At 44.3% G+C, this 21,543-nt stretch overlaps 1 protein-coding gene across 1 annotated transcript in view; it reads right to left on the reverse strand.

The window, feature by feature from the left end:
• Positions 1-6,925: 6,925 nt before the first annotated feature.
• LOC137345034 (multidrug and toxin extrusion protein 1-like) overlaps positions 6,926-21,543 on the reverse strand; it is a 33,296-nt gene continuing 18,678 nt past the window's right edge. Inside the window, exons 8-17 of the mRNA XM_068008433.1 lie at positions 20,948-21,045; positions 19,051-19,164; positions 17,424-17,491; positions 14,019-14,127; positions 12,767-12,842; positions 12,582-12,651; positions 11,884-12,016; positions 10,746-10,840; positions 9,747-9,828; positions 6,926-8,267 (exon numbers count right to left, since the gene is read on the reverse strand). Coding sequence (XP_067864534.1) covers positions 8,044-8,267; positions 9,747-9,828; positions 10,746-10,840; positions 11,884-12,016; positions 12,582-12,651; positions 12,767-12,842; positions 14,019-14,127; positions 17,424-17,491; positions 19,051-19,164; positions 20,948-21,045 — 1,069 coding nt within the window. The 3' untranslated portion in view covers positions 6,926-8,043. The remainder of the gene's footprint in view (positions 8,268-9,746; positions 9,829-10,745; positions 10,841-11,883; positions 12,017-12,581; positions 12,652-12,766; positions 12,843-14,018; positions 14,128-17,423; positions 17,492-19,050; positions 19,165-20,947; positions 21,046-21,543) is intronic.

The raw sequence follows: 21,543 nt of genomic DNA on the forward strand, positions 1-21,543 counted from the left end.
CATCACTGTCCCTGGATATGTTTTGACCCACCAGCACGACAGACGCACCAGAGGTGGGGGCACAGTGGTATACAGTCGGGAGGGAGTGGTCCTGGGAGTCCTCAATATTGACTCTGGACCCCATGAAGTCTTAAAGCTTCGGTCAAACGTAAGCAAGGAAACCTCCTGCTGATTACCACCTACCACCCTCCCTCAGCTGATGAATCAGTCCTCCTCCATGGTGAACCCCACTTAGAGGAAGCACTGAGGGTAGCAAGGGCACAGAATGTACTCTGGGTGGGGGACTTCAATGTCCATCACCAAGAGTGGCTCGGTAGTGCCACCACTGACCAAACTGGCCGTGCGCTGAAGACCATAGCTGCCAGATAAGACTTGAGGCAGGTGGTGAGAGAACCAACACAAGGAAATAACCTACTTAACCTCGCCCTCACCGATCTACCTGTCCCAGATGCATCTGTCCATTTCAGTATTGGTAGGAGTGACAACAGCACAGTCCCTGTGGAGACCAAATCCCATTTTCACATTGAGGACACCCTCCATCAAGTTGTGTAGCGCTACCAATGTGCTAAGTGGGATAGAGCAAGAACAGATCTAACAGCTCAAAAGCGGGCATCCATGAGATGCTTTGGGCCATCGGCAGCAGCACAATTGTGTACCGCCACAATCTGTATCCTCATGGCTCGACATATCTCTCACCCCTCCATCACCAACAAGTCAGATGACCCACCCTGGTACATTGAGGAGTGTAGAAGAGTATGCTGGGAGCAGCACCGGGCGTACCTGAAAATGAGGTGCCGACCTGGTGAAATTACAACATGCATGCTAAACAGCGAAAGCAGCATGCTATAGACAGAGCTAAGCAATCCCACAAACAACAGATCTGGTAATGATTGGCAACCCTGCCGCATCCTGTCACGAATGCTGGTGGACAATTCAGCAACCTATAGGTCATGTGTTGCACCCATTGGCAACTTACACAGCAGCCATCGTCTGAACTGCATTTTAAATCGACCTAGGCAAATCACCATATTTGCAACACCCACCCTCAGTAGTTTTCAGTTACAGTCAAAGAAAAGCCAGTGGGCTAAACCCCTCCCTTTCCACTCTCATTGCATAGCTTTAAATGGATAATGCCATTTCTCCTTCACTGTCAACACTTCCACTAGGAAGCTAGATAAACACTTGAGGGAGAAAGGAATAGAAGGATATGCCGATGGGTTTAGATGAAGTAGGGAGGAGGCTTGTGTGGAGCATAAATGCTGGCATAGACCAGTTGGGCCGAATGGCCTGTTTCAGTACTGTAAATTCTATTTAATTCTATGTAATTGTATAATAATCCAATGCAGGAAAACACTTCCCATTCATTTCCATTATATGGAATTCCAGATCCAAGCACAATCAGTTTTTTTTAATGTTCGATACACAATAGTTAATTCACCACCACATTTCACACTGAGGATTGGTGATGGGACCTCTACACTTTCTAATTTAATCAACTTGGACTCAGAGCTCATCTGGTCATATTGGATGATTTATGCATTCCATGAACGGTGTTGAAATAGCTAAAGGGTAAAATTGAAAGAAAGCTGGGATATTAATAGACTTGGTACTTAATATATTCAGTCACTGCATAGCAGCAATCAACAAAGCGTATAGAATGTTGAATTCTATAGCCCAAGCAGTAGAGTGCAAGCCAGAGGCTGTTATGCTGACACTGTACAGTCCTCTGGTCAGACAGCACTTTGGGGTATTGTAGTTAGTTTTGGTCATCAATACACAAAAGATATTCAAGCCCTGGACACGAGAGACTTGCATTTATACAGCGCCTTTCATGACCTCAGGACATCCCAAAGCACTTTACAGCCAATTAAGTACTTTTGAAGTGTAGTCACTGTTGGAATGTCGGAAACGCAGCAGCCAATTTGCGCACAGCAAGATCCCACAAACAGCCATGCGATAATGACGTTGGTTGAGGGATCAATATTGGCCAGGGCAATGGGGAGAACTTCACTGCTCTTCTTCAAATAGTGCCATGGGAGCTTTTAGGTCCACCTGAGAGGGAAGACAGGGCCTCGGTTTAACGTCTGATCTGAAAGACAGTGCAGCACCCCTCCACTGGAGCGTCAACCTAGACTTTGTGCTCAAGTCTCTGGAATGGGACTCTTAAACCCACAACCTGCTGACTCAGAGGCACGAGTGCTACCAACTGAGCCACAGCTGATACTTAGAAGAGCCGTAAGACCGAATGTCAGAGAATTTGAGTTATGAGGGAAGGCTGGAGACTCTTGGGCTTTTTCAGCCTTTACAAGAAGGCAGCTAAGTGAGGCCTACCTCAGAGAGAAAAATACAGTAAATGACGTAGAAAATGTAAATCAGGGAACACTAGTTCAACTTCAAACATGTCGGTTAAGAGAAGAGGCTTAATCAGATAAAAGGCAAATTTAGGACTGAAGTCAAGGAGTTTTTCTACACATTGAATGGACTTCCAGGGAGGGGAGGAGAAGCAAAAAAAATCTTGGAATCTAATCAAGAAATGTCGTGGAACTGTAAGTTCTTTCTGGTTGGATGAGCTAGGATCAGCTAATCACCACCCCCCCTCCCCGATACCTTGTGACATTCTGAGACGGCAGCAAGATGCAGAAGTCTAACCACTATTGGGCAAAACATGACTTTGTGAGGTGTTTTCTGTCACTCCATGTTACATTGAATTATGCAATTAATTATTAAATAGACTGTGCCCAAAAGCTTGGAAAATTCCCAGCTTGTAATCTAGTTTATTGAGATCCTGATCTAAGCATAATTTTCAGAGTCAAAGCAGTTATATATTTATCAGGATTAAGATTTACTTTAGAGCTACTACTGCAAAATAATCTATAACTACTGACCATCAAAAAGTGACAGGATAAGAGAAGGAGCCAAGAATAGTTAAACTGACCTTCCAAACTAATTACCCATTCAACATGATATAAAGAGTTTCAAAATAGTCACCATTAATTATTCATTATAGGTCACAAGATCATAGGTTCATACAGCCCATAAGGGGGCCATTCAGCCCATCATGCCTGTGCTGGCTCTTTGTAAAAGCTATCCCATTAGTCCCACTCCCCTGCTCTTTCCCCATAGCCCTGAAAATTCTTCCTTTTCAAGTATATAATCCAATTCCCTTTTGAAAGTTACTATTGAATCTGTTTCCACCGCCCTTTCAGACAGTGCATCCCAGATCATTTGCTGCGTAAAAACAATTCGCCTCATCTCTCTTCTGCTTCTTTGACCAATGAAACTTAAATCTGGGTTCTCTGGTTACTGACCCTCCTGCTGCTGGAAACTCTCCCTATTTACTCGATCAAAACCCCTTGTAATTTTGAACACCTCCATTAAATCTCCCCTTAACATTCTCTGCTCTAATGAGAATAATCCCAGCTTCTGTTGTCTCGCCACATAACTGAAGTCCTTCATCCATGGAAGAGGAAGGCCATTCAGCCCATCTTAATTCATACACCTGGAAGTATCCTACAGATTACACCCTCCCGCTCCTACTCATTACAGCATCTAATTGTTTCTCAAAAGGTTCCAGGGTTTTTACCTCCATGACTCGTCCTAGAAGTTTGTTCCACATGTTGATCACTGTTTGTTCTGAATTTTCCTTTTACTAGTTTGAACCTGTGTCCCCTTATCCTACTCTCACAATGCAATTGAAAGTCAGAATCCTTTAAGAATTAGCCCTCCCATAGTAATCATAGTACTTTGTGCACTGGTACAATTAGAGTGAACGTTCTCACTGGAGGAAATACAGCACTGTTCCCTTTCTTTATTCTTGAGTTATTCATGGGTACAGTTCCATGGATTCTAGATGGCCTCCAGTGCCTCACCCATTCTTCATGTATCAGCCTAGATGGTGAGTTTCAGCGGGCAAATGGAATTTGGGTATATCACAGTGGAACCCAATCCTGTACTCACACATATGAAGTTCAAATAGAGGTCTCTGGATACTGATCATCAGCGCAAATCCTTTCTGATCTTGTGCACCTTATACCAGAGGCAGTGAGGCTAACTGTACTGTCGCTACCAGTGTCTTGGGAGAGATCAACCAACTCAATGCAGGATGGAGATTGAACTTGGGATCTTCCTGGTCTATATGGCTTTACTACTTGCTATTAGCTAAGCTGAAACGATGGGATGCAGGGAACATGCTTTCTAAATAGAAGTATATATATATATATTAGTAGATGTGCTCGCTGACATTGGCTTCCTGGTCCGGCAATGTCTTGATTTTAAAATTCTCAACCTTGTTTTCAAATTCCTCCATGGCCTTGCCCCTACCCATCTCTGTAACCTCCTCCTGCCCTACAACCCTCTGAGATATCTGCGTTCCTCCAATTCTGGCCTCTTGCGCATCCCCGATTTTCATCGCTCCACTATTGGCGGCTGTGCCTTCAGCTACCTAGAGCCTAAACCCTGGAATTTCCTCCCTAATCCTCTCTGCCTCTCTCTCCCCTCCTTTAAGATGCCCCTTAAAACCTACCTCTTTGACCAAGCTTTTCGTCACCTGTCCTAATATCTCCTTATGTGGCTCGGTGTCAGACTTTGTTTGATAATCGCTCCTGTGAATCTCCTGTGGCATTAGGCACAGTAGCCAGAGAACATAGTCAATCTTTTTCCTATGCCTATTGTTTTGTTAGATAGTTGCAGCGTCCACCTGATTCAGGTGGGAACCTCATGAATACATGTAAACTGCCACCCTATGACGTACATAGAATCCCAAACTATCTTAACGGCCTACAGGGTGGAGAGTCCTCTGCGGATGCTTCACTCAGCAAAACCTGGCGGACAAGAAGCTGAGGCCTTTACAGGTCAGTGTAAAATTTGTTAATGTGGGCAGGACCTCAAGGCCCTCCAGGCCCCACAAAGAAAGTTTGGGCTATTGCCAGCATGAGCTCCCCCCCACAATATCAGAGCCAACCGATATTCGCCAGCTAGAACCCAGCGAACTGCCTCTGGACGCCCATTTTGGGTGGTCAGCTAGTCACACCTACGTTAATGAGGGCCTGGCTGTTAAAATGGACCAAGTCTCTGAAAGTCTCTCGCGTATTCCGCCGGCCAACTGCCCAACAGTTAAAAGCTCCCCTCGGGCTTCTCCTCGTGCAAAGAATGTGCACCTCGCCCCAACTTTGCGCTCCTCCTAGATGCTGCGTCCATGGCTGGAATGCATGAGATGGCTAACTGCTCTGTTGCTATTGGAGCCTTCTAGGGCTGATATGGCCTTTGTCTTATGGCAGCTAAGTCCTGAGATGGACTCTGTAACTTCCCCTGAGATCTCTGCGTTCCGCCAACTCTGGCCTCTTGTGCATCCCCCACTTCCTTCGCTCTGTCATTGGCGGCCGTGCCTTCAGCCGTCTAGGCCCTAAGCTCTGGAATTCCCTCCCCAAACCTCTCCGCCTCTCTACCTCTCTCTCCTCCTTTAAGATGCTGCTTAAAACCTACCTCTTTGATCAAGCTTTTGGTCACCTGTCCTAATAGCTCCTTCTTTGTCTCGGTGTCAATTTTTGTTTGATTACGCTCCTGTGAAGCGCCTTGGGACGTTTTTACTATGTTAAAGACGCTATATAAATGCAAGTTGTTGTTGTTGCTGCCAGCTGCACCCCTTGTGCTGCTCTACGGGCAGCCTAGCACTGTGTTTTTGGCCGCATTGGCAGCTGTTGAGGGGGCTGTTGAGAGGCCCGCGTGTGCTGCCATCCTCAGAGCCAGCATCAACATCTATGCCCATCACTAGTACTGGGCACTGCCACCGACTGACCTGCAGGAAAACAAACCTGATGGTACCAATGAAATCAGTGACGCCATGCCTTGTGGTTCTCTCTATCTGATTACTGAGACTGTCAAAGCCACAGAGACAGCCCTCTCAAATCTGGCACCTGGGGGCTCTACGGCAGCAGTCTAAGCATCTATGGAAGAAGCACTGTACGTCTCTAAAGCCTCTGTTGTGGGGGCCAGCGCTGCAGTTGCCGCTGAAGATGTCACAATTGGCCGGGCATACTGGAGTGAGGCAAAATGATCTGGCCACATGTTGACTATGCATCTAGCCGACTGCTCCATTTGAGCTGCCATCTGCAGCTGCCACCCTGGCATGACCCCAGTGCCTGCACAAATGTTTGATGCTCTGCAAACATCCTTCTTTTAAAAGCAGGACCTGTGAGATCTGGATCCCGAGGCTCTTCAGCCAAGGAGTGAGGCATACTGAGCAGCTGCTACTCCTCGGTTATGCTCTGTATTTCCCCCCAGTGGACCCCCCGCCTCTGTTTTATTCTCTAATTCCTCCCCCCCCCCCCAAGGTAGATGACTCTGGGCTGGTTCTTGTGAAGGAGAGAATGAGTGATGGTGCATGCTTTAAAGTGCGGGCACCACCAGATGCACGGGGCCTGGCTCGTTTTCTTTGGGAATATCGAGAGATGGTAAGCTATCTTTGGCCTGTTGAACATGTGTGTTTTAAACGATAATAAAATCGCAGGCATGTGATTTCCCATATAGTGCTCCCTGCGAGTGTCGCCCCTCACTGGGATCTCTTGATGTACAGTCGGATTTTCCAATGCATGCACCCAGTGCAGAGTCTCACTTGCTAGGAGGGTGCATTCAGATAATCAGGCCCTATTTATAAGGTTAACGTTTCTGGATACAGTTTTGTATAGATAATTACTGGAAGTAAAGAGAAAATGACTTGCATTTATATAGCACCTTTCACATCCTCAGGATGTCCCAAAGCACTTCGCAGCCAATGAACTACTTATGAAGTGTAGCCATTGTTGTTGTGCAGGTGAACATATACATTCGAGTATATTATATTTCAGGATTACTAATAATGTATATAAAAGTAGAAAAAAGTGATAAAGAAACCATTTGGTTATAAATAAATGTAAATATTTATTTGTTTCGAAGGAAGAAAGATGTGAATTTAGAGACATTCTTCCCTTAATACCAGCAGCTGTTGCCATCAATGTTGCAATGAGGCAACCAGTTAGATATAGACTCAACAAGTCAGCCAGTCTGCAATTGTAAGCTAAATGTGAGCTGTTGAAAGTGCTTTCTTTAAAACCATAATATAGTTGTGATTCCTTTCTCATTCATTGTTGGATGGATTAAGAGCTCTAACAATGAGGTAACATATAAGGGGGTCATTGTCACCTTCACCACTTGGATGGTAAACTGGAGGAGCAGATCGCCTGTCTGTTATAGAACCCACCCAATTCTCATTGAAAATTGTGTGCGTTCTATAACGGATGGGCAATCCGCTCCGCCAGTTTACTGCCCAAGCAGTGAAGATGAAAATTCCCTCCTCCTTTCTATAGTATTTAACTGGAATGTGAACTGTCCATCAGATGATTGGGAATCGGTTTATAACTGAGCATTGCCAATGATGCTCTCTCTATTGAATATCCTAAAAAGGATATAGAGGATCTGGAGGAGGAAAGATTGAACAGGCTGGGGTTCTTTTCTCTAGAAAAGAGAAGACTGAGGGATGACCTGATAGAAGTCTTTAAAATTATGAAAGGGTTTGATAGGATAGACATAGATAAAATGTTTCCACTTGTGGCAGAGACCAGAACTAGGGGCCATAAATATAAGATAGTCACTAATAAATCCAATAGGGAATTCAGGAGAATGGTTAGAATGTGGAACTCGCTACCACAAGGAGTAGTTGAGGCAAATAGGATAGATGCATTTAAGGGAAAGCTAGATAAACACATGAGGGAGAAAGGAATAGAAGGATATGTTAATAGGGTGAGATGAAGAAGGGTGGGAGGAGGCTCATGTGGATCATAAACACTGGCATGGACATGTTGGGTGGAATGGCCTCTTTCTGTGCTGTACATTCTATGTAATTCTATGTAGTTGGTAGTAGACTAGAATTTCCCAGTTTGCCTGTAGTAGCAGTCATGCTCTGCGCAATCTTTGATTTCCTTAATCTTCGGTCAAAGCCTCTCATGGTTGCCGCTCATGCTGCAGAAAGTAACCTTGATCCCTGCTTTTCTCTGCGAAGTTCATTAGAGTCTACATGTCCCGTACCAATAGTCCAATTGCCAGTATAAGCGGTCCTGAAAGGAAGGCTAGTCCACGACGAACGATCAGTTGTTTCACGGACAACATTTCTCGATCTGTGGTAACACTCATTTTCGGTGCAGAAGAATCTTCTCTCAGTTGTTCTGTTTCTATGTTATTCTCCACTTGACTGATATCTCCCAATATAATGACTGCAATGTTTCCTGAACAGATATCTGTAAAGGAAAATGATAATGAAATGTTGTAAGTTCAATATTGTACCAGTAAGCCAAGAGGCAAGTTTAGCGAATCCATGTTCCTGATAGAAGACTTGTGCTCAACAGGGAGCATGGGAAAGAGATAATTACAGAATTATAGCCCCTGATTCTCTGACCTACACACTCTTTGAGCACAGCTCCCAACTGGGAGCAAGGGACCACTGAATTTACCCTGAAATTGTGAGAAGGTGGGTGACATTCTCCGTGGTTACTGACCAATGGTGAAGCTACAATCCTAACAATTACCTATATATAAAATATTAAAAATCTTAACAATTGCACACATTTTCTGCCAATATTTTTCTCTCATAAGTTCCTACATCCGCATTTACAATGGAAACTTGTCACATTGTAATTACACCCTCCCACCAGTGGAGGTGCTGTACTGCCACCACTGGCAGGAGGGTGCAATTACAGTGTGATAAGTTTACATAGGTAGTTTTCATTATGACACTGGAATTTATAATGACAATATAGAAAAGAAACAACACGATTATCAAAAGGGAATTGGATAAATAGTTGAAGAAGAAAAATTTGCAGGGCTACGGGGAAGGAGCAGTGGAGTGGAACTAATTGGATAGCTCTTTCAAAGAGCTGGCACAGGCATGATGGGCCGAATGGTCTCCTTATGTGCTGTTTCATTCTATGATTCTTTATATGTCTTTGACATTGGGACTGAATTATATCTGCGTTCTTGGGGCCAGGGAATGACGTAGGTAGGGTACCCAACGAGGGGATATAATTTTAAAAATCCTTACTCTACTGAATAATCAGGAGTTCCTGAATGCTAACCAGAACTCATGGTGGGCCTAGTACTTTCAGGGGTTGACCTTCCTCTGTGCTCTATTTTTAATGTACTGGTTCATAAGTTCACACCAAATTCCACATTAAATTAGTGCACACAGGGATTTCATGCAAACACATTAAGTAGCTTACTAAAAATAGCACACATTAGAATTTTAATCCCCCCGCATCCTTAATGTAGATAATCCCTTGATAATTTTTTCCAATGTTTAAAATGATGCATTAAAATATCTTATTTTAATTCCTGCAGCATGATTATTTCTCCTGATGAACTAGAAGTTAACAAAGGAACTGAATTATATCTGAGTGCATTGGACCAATTATCCTCCATCCTCTAGCTCACTTCACCTGAAGGCTACACATGGACTTAACTCCCCATATGCAACACCACACGGAATGACCACTGATATATATTAAAAATTTTATATCTGCTCGTTCTTCCTGTCAGCTGTACATATTATAAATTCCCGCGTCCACATTTATAATGAAAACTGCCCATGGAAACTTAATCACTCTTTAACTATAAGCCCCCATCCCCTTCCCCATGGTAATAATTTAGACTGTAAAAGTTTCTCTGCATTTTTTTTTTATTAAACAGAGAGTGATTAAAGGTTGGCATAAAATTCTCCATACCTGTTGAAATATCCTCAGTTTGGCCACCAGAGGTGCTGTGAGAGGTGTCCACATCTTTCTTCACACCTGCGTTAACTAGAGCCTTTAAACAAACCACAAAAACCTTCATTAAGGGAGAGGGAAAGGCCAGGGAGAGCGAACACGTTCTTTGCAAGCCCTCACTTGCCCCATGGTGTATACTATGGTCTGCTACATGTAGGAACATAGGAAAATAGGAATAGGAGTTGGCCACTTAGCCCCTCGAGCCTGTTCCGCCATTCAATGAGATCATGGCTGATCTGTGACCTAACTCCATATACCCGCCTTAGCCCCGTATCCCTTAATACCTTTGGTTAACAAAAATCTCAGATTTAAAATTAACATGTGGGCCAGGAGGCAGCTCCAATCATTTTAGTCTTGCAGAGCAGCCTAGAGGCAAATCTCAAAGTGCCCTGCGCTGGGAACTTTTAGTTCTGGTTATGTACAGAGTGTGGAGCCCCTCAACCCATCAGTCTGAGCTGTATTCAAACCCAAGTAGCAGAGGTGAACAGACAATGCGCTAAGCGGCTGCACCACCCAGTCTCTCTCTCGGTTTGATTTTAGCAGGAATATTGAGAATCAGACCCTTCCTTTAAAAGGAGCATTATGCCCAATTCACCATGTGGACAGGTGGCATAGTGTCTCAGAGTTCCCGTGCAATGTGCCACAGAGTGATTTGCATCTGTGATTCCCCAGGCAGTGAAGTCCTGATCCCAGCTGTGCTGTTGGGGGAGGTGGGCACTGAGGGAAAGCCAGGCACTTTCCTATTGGGTGGCAGGCAGCATGGCGGCACAGTCACCCAGAGACTATCTCGGATCCCCCCCCTGGTGGCCAGATGAAGAATGACATTGACAGAGCAGTGGAGACACAATGGCTTTCTCTCTCCCAGCTGGGTGCAGTGCATGGTGCGGGGAGACAAGGGGAATGGGAAGAGAAGAAAAAAAAATGGTGTAATATCTAATGTCTATTATCAGCTCTTACCTGATCAGATGCTTCATTCCAGTTGATCCTGTAAATCACTGTCTGAAGGAAAACGCATTGTACAGCCACACAAATTAACATTCCAGACCAGAGACCTGCAAAATATTAATGGAACGGTGAGTACTGAAACAAGGCTGTTGAGTTTTCCCTCCCAACTTTTTCTCCTTTTCTATCCAATTAGTCCCACTCCCCCTGCTCTTTCCCCATAGCCCTGCAAATGATTTCTTTTCAAGCTTATGTCCATTTCCCTTCTGAAAGTTACTATTGAATCTGCATCCACCATCCTTTCAGGCAGCGCATTCCAGATGATAACAACTCGCTGCGTAAAAAAAATTCTCCTCATCTCCCTTCTGCTTCCTTTGCCAGTTGTTTTAAACATAGAAACACAGAAGATAGGAGCAAGAGTAGGCCATTTGGCCCTTCAGGCCTGCTCCGCCATTCAAAATGACCATGGCTGATCGTCTAACTCAGTACCCTGTTCCCGCTTTTTCCCCATATCCCTTGATCCCTTTAGCATTAAGAAATATATCTATCTCCTTCTTGAATATATTTAATGATTTGGCCTCCACTGCCTTCTGTGGTAGAGAATTCCACAGGTTCACCACCCTCTGAGTGAAGAAATTTCTCCTCCTCTCGGTTCTAAATGGCATATTTTGAATCTTTGTCCTCTGGTTACTGACCCTAATAACGCTTGGACATTTCTTAATATGTTTTAGGACTCCTGTTAAGGACGTGAGACGATCCATGGTCGATAAACCAGAAGGTTGCATATTTCATCCCTGCTCCAGGTTGAGTTAGGAGATCTCAGCCAGCTTCGCTATAGTAGTGGCAAAATGTGCATTAGTGCCACTGGGTCAGGGAGGGAAGAGGGTTAAAAAAAAACAGCCAGGTTCCCGCTCCTGGTTGTTCTCCAGTGACCCGTGCTGGTAAATGTCCTTGTGCGGACACTGGGTGAGAACAGAATCAGGCGGAGTTGCAGTACTCGCCCCAACCCCACTCGATGGCTGCGCTCATGCACAAAGAATGGCCATTCGGGTGAGGTCGCAGAGAACAGCCAGTGCTGGTGGGAGAGTATCCCAGAAAGTAGCCAAGCCTTCAGGAGAGGAGAAGAAAGAATCATTACGAAACAATTTCCTACCCAAGATTCCAAGTTTTGCTGCAAACATCAGTGAGATTCCGATGGGAAACCCAATTAGATAAAATCCCACTAGGTTACCGATAGCGCCCAGTTTTTGCTTCCCAGCTCCTCTTAACACTCCACCGCTCACGGCCTGTATAATAGACAATTAGAACATATTACAGTTACAACACCATCAATTTTGCTTTCTTTTAGGTAAGGGTATCAAGGGATATGGAGCCAAGGCAGGTAATTGGAGTTCAGGTACAGATCAGCCATGATCTAATTGAATGGCGGAGCAGGCCCAAGGGGCTGAATGGCCTATTCCTTGTTCCGATGTTTTCTACAGTGTGAAGCTCACTATCTTGCTTCGTTTGATTAAACTTTAGTGAAAAGCAGCAAATGGAAACTATTTTTCTGAATTTGTGAAGTCATAGGGTAGAAGTTGTTCAGATCAAACCCAGGTGGCCATTTATTCTGTGGCTGCAGTCTCCACAGCAATGTGATAACTACAGCGTGGTGTGACTTTTTCCTGGGGATTGAAGAATGGAAAATCACAGAGTGGGCACGCTGATATGCAATCCCGATGGGCACAGGTGCGCTGGTTGCATTGAAGGAGAAAATATCCCTGCACTTTTGAGTTCAACCTGAAACTTTTTTGTTTTGGAACAACTGAAAATATTTGCATAAATTATTAATGGTTCTGTTGAAATACTCACAGCAATGGCATCAATCAAATGGCTAGCAATGATTAATGGTAATATATCCGCAACTAATTGAATAATGTCTCTGTAAGAGGGAGAGAGGAGTGTCAAGAGAGCTTTCAGACATTTCTGAATTCACTTTGTAAATTATACACAGTTGAGTTTTTAATGTTTGTAGAATTGTCTTTTTTTTTACTAACTTGTCAGTGGTGAAGATATAACCCACCACGTCCCTTACCGCTCCCAGTATCACACACATCACCAAAGCGCAGACCGCTGTTCAAGGGGAAGCACAAGAAATTACTATTTAACGTTTGACATACAAATAATTCTGACCAGCTAATCTATTATAAGTTCCACTTAAAAGAAAACAACAATTCTGAATCTCTTTTGTCCCCCACCTTTCACCATCATCCACATGACTTGATGCAAAATCTTTCCGCCTGATTATTTTCGACCGGCACAACTCGAGGAGCTGACACGACGCTCCAGCGTGGTCAATGACTTTTTCTGCCACCATTGGTACTCACCAACATGAGATCAGCTCAAGTTGGCGTGCAAGCATGGATCAACATGGGACATGACGTGTCCTTGCCTGCACGGGCGTGCTGATGCACTGAGTTTCAGAGGAGCCTGAAGCACCTAGTCTGTGTGGCTTCCTCTGAAACTCAGTACATCAGCACACCCATATAGGCAAGGACACGTCATGTCCCATGTTGATCCATGCTTGCACGCCAACTTGAGTTGCCAGGTAAGATGCACTGATAACATTGGCATTAGAAGGCAGGAATTGCACTAGTGTCAGATATAGCAGAGACGTGACGTTCTTGAATAAATGCAATCTAATCAACAAAGTATATTTGTGTAAATGGTTGCACTGAGCTGAATCTTATTCTCATATCTAGAATACACTCTGGACATAAATGGATGAAAAGTGTCTGGTGGCATGGGAGGTTTAAGGCAGTGAGAAGCTGGACCATGCAAACCAGGAAGGTTCCTGGTCTGACTCTTGGTCCATGCTGAGTTAACTGGTCCCAAACAACGTGGCAATTAAGGGGCTACTATTGGGTTCAATGCCCCTGGTTAGGGAAGAGAAAGTGGATCAAGCTTTCATTTGCTGATTGCTATCCTCCTGGGTGTGTGTACGTGTTTGTCCGTGTGTGTGGGGAGGGGGTGTGGTGATAAGGACATATCAAGCTCAGCTGTGCTGCCCCCTGCAGTCAAATAGCATGCCCATGCTCGCTGTCATGGCTGGCACATGAAGAACGGCCATTTAGGCAAGGTACTGGAGGGCACATGGCACCTTCATGAGAGATGGGGAAGATGATTAGCAGGTAAAAAGCAAGCTACGAGGAAGAGAAGAAAAGGATAAAAAATTAGGCGAACATTCCATTACTTGAATGAGCACAGTTTAAGTCAAATAGCACAATGAATTATAAACTAGGGACTCACCAATGCACCACAGTGCAACTTTAGCAGAGTTTTTAGCCTGCTCTGGCTTCCTAGCACCCAATGCATTACCCACATGAACACTTGCAGCCACACTGTATCCCAGAGGTATCTGTGGGGGAAAGAACACACAAGCCCTGAAATTATGCCACGGGACACCACATAGAATTACATAGAATCTACAGCATAGAAACAGGCCATTCGGCCCAACTGGTTTATGCTGGCGTATATGCTCCACACGAGCCTCCTCCCACTCCTCTTCATGTAACCCTATCAGCATATCCTTCTATTCCTTGCTCCCTCATGTGGTTATCTGATGTTGGAATACTTAATGAAACTCCTCTCTTTGCCATTTTAGCAAAGGCGTTAATCCATTTATTCCAAACAGGTTAAGGTCTCCACTCTAGTAGCACAGAGAGGAATTTCAGACAAACATATTAAGTATCCGTACGTTGATATCCCAAGGCATAATTTCAGAGCCAAACTGTTATTTTTGCACTGCCTTATATTGCTCTTCATGTGATTCCTCTCAATGATGTTATTTTAAGCTATCTGCCCTCTGCAGTGACCTCATGGAAAAACATCACGTGCTGTAGCACCAAGCCACACAGATCAGGAATGTCTCAATCCCTAGTCTTTGCGGAATTAGCTGGTCTCAGCCAGACAGGGGCATTAAAATTTGTTTCAGTGCCCTCGGACTATGGAAGAGAACAAGATAAACCAAAATTCCTGCTCTTGATTACTATCCAGTGACCTTTGCTGCAACATTTGGATGTCTGAATGTGATTTGAATGAGAGGGCAGGGACCAGGCTATGATTAGAACCCAGTGCATAATCTAGGCAGACACTTCAGTGCAGTGCTGAGGGAGTGCTGCTCTGTTGGAGGTGCCGTCTTTCAGGTGAGATATTAAACTGAGACCCTATCTGAACGTTCAAGTGGATGTAAAAGATCTCATAGCCCCTATTGGAAGGACAGGAAGCTCTCCCAGAGACATGGCCAACATTCTTCCCTCAACCAATGGCACCAAAAACATTATGTGGAGATGCCGGTGATGACAATTGTAAACAATTTTGTAAAATTGTTTACAACCAAAAACATTCATTGACTTGCTGTTTGTGGGACCTTGCTATGTAAAAATTGGCTGTCACAATTACCAAGTAATAACAGTGACTACACTTCAAAAGTACTCCATTGGTTTGAGGTGCTTTGGCGTGTCTTGAGGATGTGATAAGATGCTATATAACTGCAATATTGTTCTTTCCTTGACCCAATAATCAATATTCAATGTTTAGTTTCACACCTGCACAATGTACAATGTACACAAGGTATATATTCTGATTCGGATGCATTGCACCTTTCTATGACCAAGAGGACAAACCATTGAACCAGAACTCTGGCAGAGCAGCTCTTGAGCTGGCTGTTTGGAGGTGACTGGGAATGGATAGAGGTCGGTCTTGCTCTCTCCCTCCACCCAGTGAAGACTTTCACATCTGCTTTCCCCAGGTGGTGTGGCAGAGATCAGGAGCTCTCGGTATAGTGGGAGCTCCCAAATCCCACTATTCCATGATGCAGTGCACTAGCACACCAGTAACAGCCAATACATTTGTAAACAATTTTACAACACCAAGTTATAGTCCAGCAATTTTATTTTAAATTCACAAGCTTTCGGAGGCTTCCTCCTTCCTCAGGTGAATGTTGTGGAAACATTCACCTGAGGAAGGAGGAAGCCTCCGAAAGCTTGTGAATTTAAAATAAAATTGCTGGACTATAACTTGGTGTTGTAAAATTGTTTACAATTGTCAACCCCAGTCCATCACCGGCATCTCCACATCATGGCAGCCAATACATTAGCACCCTTCTCATTTTATTTTTAGTTAGTTCTTTCTTACTGCAAGAAGGAACACATTGCGGAATACGACTGCATCCCCGCACCATTCCCCAACCAACAGAGCAGTGACAGGTGACATGGCCCCAAATCTCTGCCAATGCTGCCTTGTAGCTGCGCATTAAGTGGGAGGGGGAGCAAGAGCAGGCTAATCTGACTAATTTACTGATCTTCCCTCCTTACTTATCAGGAACTGCCAACAGCATATAAAGGTAAATTCACTAATCCCATACTCCAATTGGGCATCTGCACTTAATGACAGTGCAGCTCGGGCTACTACAATACAGCATCAATTCTCTGACCCATACTCTCTTCAAGCACAACTCCCACGGGAGCACGAGCTTAGTGAATTTACCCCAAAAAAGGACTGAGAGGGTGCAGAAGAGATTTACTAGAATGGTGCCAGGGATGAGGGACTTCAATTATGTGGAGAGACTGGAGAAGCTGGGGTTGTTCTCCTCAGAACAGAAAAGGTTAAGAGGAGATTTGATAGAGGTGTTCAAAATCATGAACGGTTTTGATAGAGTAAATAAGGAGAAACTGTTTCCAGTGGCAGAAGATGTCAGTAACCAGAGGGCACAGATTTAAGGTGATTGGCAAAAGAGACAGAGGCAACATGGGGAAATGTTTTTTACGCAGAGAATTGTTATGATCTGGAATGGCGGTGGAAGCAGATTCAATAGTAACTTTCAAAAGGGAATTGGATAAATACTTGAATGGAAAAAGTTTACAGGGCTATGGGAAAAGAGCAGGGGAATGGGACTAATTGGAAAGCCCTTTCAAAGAGGCACATTGGGCTGACTCTGTGCTGTAACATACTGATACTATGAAAGTAAAGCACAGACAACCACCTTTAAGCACCACCTTTATAGAAAGAGACGACCTTGCTTAAAGGCCAACTTTGCAGAAAGAGGCCACCAAATCTCAACCCTACCAATAAATACCATTAGCGAGTATTTGGACCAATACTAGACCAACTCATACAAACATCACCTGAAATTATAGGCCGGTTATGTGACGGTCATAAAAAGTAGAGTTAGAGGTGGCATTGGCACAGGTACTCTTTAGTCCCAGAGCCGAGACCAGACAAACATTCATAGCAGTAACCCCCCCCGCCTCCAACCCTCTCACAGAAAAGGTTTAAGACTTGTATGTGAGAGTGTAAACTCTAAGGAATATTTTTAGGCCTGTTGTAACTATGGAAACAGGCCCTTTTTTGTAAGCGGGTGCTACCATTTTTTTATTTAGCCACTTTTCACAGATTGGTTCCTGTGAAAAGTCAAATTGATTAAACTGAGCAAACGTGGTATAAACATGATATAAATGTTTTCGATTAATCCACTTTACGTTGGCCGACCAATTTGACATTTGCTTCAATCAAACAATGAGAAATTAGTGACCCAAAAAAGATAATCGCTCATGTTTTAAAGTAGCACATTTTTTGTGTGAAAACTTTTAGTGTTTTTAGTCCAGACAACCTTTATACATAGACATCTGTGTTCTACAGAATCATCAGCCTTACCATGTAGACTGCTGTTAAAATTTGATAAATAACAGACTGGGCTCCAAGTTCAAGTTCACTAACTAATCCTGTGAATGAGAAACAATATAGTGAAGCTTTGCTAGAGTGATTAATCTTAAAGAGACAGAAACTATATTAGGAGGAATTAACATTTCAACAGGAGCCAAGCAAGTTTCTCATGCTTTTCCAGCAGGGATCTACCCTCTAACTGCCTCTTTCCCATTTTTCTCCCCCCACCCTGGGGTCTGCAGCCGAGAGAGTGGGCGAGTGACCTGCTCCCTGGTCAGTGTGAAACCTGGCCTTTAGCACCACCTTTATGGAGACGACCTTGCTTAAAGGCCAACTTTGCAGAAAGAGGCCAGCAGGGTTGAAGTTTGAGTGGTCTGGTGATGGCTCACCCTCAGATTCTCCTCCTCCATTTCCTGAGAAGCAGTGCCTAGCCCCTGCTCAGTGCCACCAAGCAACAACATGTGCGAGACCAGCCATCCAGCAGAAGTGAAGCTATGCCCCGACATTCCTACCGTGCCACGTTAGTGCGCCTCAAAAAAAAGTTTCATTGCAAAAGATTTTTCAATATTCTTTTGATTTAATATAGGATAGCAGACATGGGGCTGATTTTCCTCTGCGGAGGGATAAGGGGAGGAGCTGCTCAGGCTGAACGAGATCGTGCGAAATCTTGATGTCCTGTTCGCCCCAGAGCCGACCTTCAACCCCCACATCACAACCATCACCAAGGCTGTTTACTTCCCCCTCAATAATATTGCCTTTTTCCACCTCTATGTCACCCCCACTGCCACTGAAATCTTGACCCACACTGTCATCACCGCTGGACTCTGGTTCTCCAATGAATTCCTTACCGCCCTTTCATCCTACACCCTTCATAATCTCCAACTTATTCAAAACCCAACTGCCTGTATCCTGATCCTTACTAGGTCCTACTTGCCATCATGCCCACATTTGCTGACCAATACGGGCTCCCCTGTCTCCCAATGCATTAAATTTAAAATCCTTGACCTCATCTTCAAATCCCTTCATAGCTTGGCCTCCCTCTATATCTGTAATCTCCTCCAGCCTCTGCACCCTTCAAGAACAATTATCAAGCAGTAGGGTCAGTCAGGAGAAATTGGTCCATGGTTGTCTCCTTTGAAGGTATTTGATTTGTTTTTTACCCTACTTTTTGTTCAAGGTCTCTTGTCACCTTACTTGGCCAATACTGGAGGGCAGTGTTTAACAGTAGGGCCTCACAGGGGACCTGTTGGGTGGTTCTTTTTTCCTGTGTATGCATCCTTTGGGAACAACATAATGGGTGAGTGTGTTTGACAGAGTCTGCAGAAAATAACATGGCTGGGATGGGCAGAAGGTATTAATCCCCAACCCAAAATGGATGGATTGCAGATCATATCCAATTTCTATTGTGCAATTAATATGGCTCCAATCTGAGAGACATTGAACTTCCATTGGAAAGGCCAGGATTCTTGTGAAGCTGGGTAGGTTGGTGTTTGATGTGGCCCTAATTCAAGAAACCCACTACAAATAAGGAGCCTCTTACTTTGAAGCAGTGTTGGCTGTTAAAGGGTTTTAATTCATCATTAAATACAAACAGATGAATAGATGTTAGTTTATTTACCTGCTAGGAAAGTTCCTATTTCGTAAGCCCACCATTCAATACATAGCATAAGCATGCTGGGAATTGCCAGCCTTGTAAATTGCCCCCACTCCTGCAGACATTCAGTGGACCAGCCTATATTAAAAAAAACAATGGAGTTACTGGCACAGTATAGGAAGTGTCAGAGAAATAAGGAGAAAAGGAAGGAGGAGCAAAAAGAGACCGTTCAACCCATCCAGTTTGCTCCATCATCCAAGTCCATGTTCAGGACCAGTTTAATTCAGGTCAAGCTTTGGGCTAGGGTTGCCAAACCTCCATGATTGCCTTGGAGTCTCCAGGAATTAAAGACTAATCTCCAGGACACTGCTGCGAGCAACACCCAGGAGAAAAATCCTAGGGGCAATGATAAAATTGTATTTAAAAAAAAATTCTTTGAATACTTTTGTTTACTAGTTATAAAAATATTGGACATGGGAAGAAAGGCTGTTTGACTGACAGTCAAGAATCATCCAATCAGGTAACAAAGAGTCCATTCGCTTTCCAATTGGCAGAACAAGGCAGTGCATCGCGAGGATGGGCAACCAATGCTAGGAGTGTAGGGGTGGAGCAGTTGGCGTTCAGAGGTCTTGTGATGAAACCTCCAGGAATATGCCCAACCACAGTTGGCAACCCTATTTGGGGCTTACACTGATTTCTCAATCTCAGTGATACGATCAGGGGAAGTCACTGAGTGAACGCTAAAAATTTCTCCACAACACTAGTGGCCGACTAACCCTGGCCTTCTCTTGTGCCCATTCCAGGAGTTGATATTGGCATGACCACCGGCCTGCTCTCTCAGTTAAGAAATGATAGGTGCCCTCTGCCAAGGGAGCTGTGCTGATTATGTGCATTCTTTCTCAGCCACAGAAGGTGTGGGCCCAGGAAGATCGTGGGGAACTGGGGAAAATCAATAGCATTTTTCTACAATTTTTTTCCTTTACAAATCATGAAGAAAAATTATTTTTAGAAGTACCTATAACTCCCCCCCCCCCCCAATGGCTTAGTGAGTAAATGCACTGCCTGATGTGGTACCAAGCTACACAGACCAGTAAGATGCCAGATGCAATTCCTAGACTGTGTTAGCTTAACTGATCATGTTGGGGCAGCTGTAGAGAAAGAAAGATCTTGCATTTATATAGCACCTATCACGACCTCATTACAGCCAATGAAGTACAGTCACTGTTGTAATGTAGGAAACACAGCAGCCAATTTGCGCACAGCAAGGTCCCACAAACAGAAATGTTATAATGAGCAGATAATCTGTTTTAGTGATGTTGGTTGAGGGATGAATATTGCCCAGGACTTCGGGGAGATCTCCCCTGCTCTTCTTAGAAATAGTGTCATGGGATTTTTTACGTCCACCCGAGAGGGCAGACGGAGCCTCGGTTTAACATCTCATCCGAAAGATGGCATCTCCCTCAGTGCTGCACTGGAGTGGCAGCCTAGATTTTGTGCTCAAGTCTCTGGAGTGGGGCTTGAACCCATGACCTTCTGACTCAGATGCGAGAGCGCTACCCACTGAGCCATGGCTGACACGGTAGTGGTATTACAACTGGCCTCAGCTCCCCTTCACTGGCCCCCCCTCCCCGCCTGGGGTTCTCCTCCCAACTGTTATCCAATGATCCCTGCCAGAAAGTGAGTGTGAACAGGTCAGGATCAGTTAACCTGTGCTCCCCTCAGTGGTTATAAAACTTATCAACACTCGCTTCCTGGACTCACAAGTGAAGAATGGTCACTTGTGTAAGGTATTGGAGAGTTGCTGCCACCCAGGGGAGTATATCGGAGTAAGATTCAGGAGAGGGAGATAGAAAAGTGTAAAGCAAATAATTAAGAGCGTTTTGAAGAAACAAGTGTTGCACGCAGATAGACTGCAAATTACCTGCCCAGGTCCCAACGTACAACTTTTTCCATCGAATGTATACAAACAGGAGAATAACTTGACAATACTGAGAGACAACATTGGCAACAGCCGAGCCTCTGAAAAACACCAAGTTCACGTGTTAAAGTTGGGTTCAAATAAAGTTCAACTTACGAAAGCTGATTTAGAATATGCTTTTTTGTATGGCACAGAAACAGGGTTTCAGGAGAGACAACTGTAACAAGGACGGATGCCTTACAAAATTGACTCATTTGGTTTGTGGGAGCACGGTAGAAATTCTGATGGCGACCCAATAAACAGGAGGTAGTGATGCCTGAGCCGTGTGCGGTCTACCTCACCATCACCCGTGGACCTCAATAGAATTCCAAGGGCCTCTATTCATGGCCCAACCCTAATATGATGTCACCAGAGTTATGACTCATTGCTTTTCCCTCTCTCTTGTTGTCTAGTGAGAGGAAGCAAAGGAATGCTATTGGGAATTAGGTCTTTTTGAGTATCCATGGAGCGAGGCTCTGTTAAAAGTAAAGGATCTCTAATTTAATAGAACTATCAGACATGTAGGTGTTTTACTCCCTTTCCTGTGAAGTTTTCATTTT

Source organism: Heptranchias perlo, chromosome 28 (genome assembly GCF_035084215.1).
Source record: "Heptranchias perlo isolate sHepPer1 chromosome 28, sHepPer1.hap1, whole genome shotgun sequence".
Lineage (NCBI taxonomy): Eukaryota > Metazoa > Chordata > Chondrichthyes > Hexanchiformes > Hexanchidae > Heptranchias > Heptranchias perlo.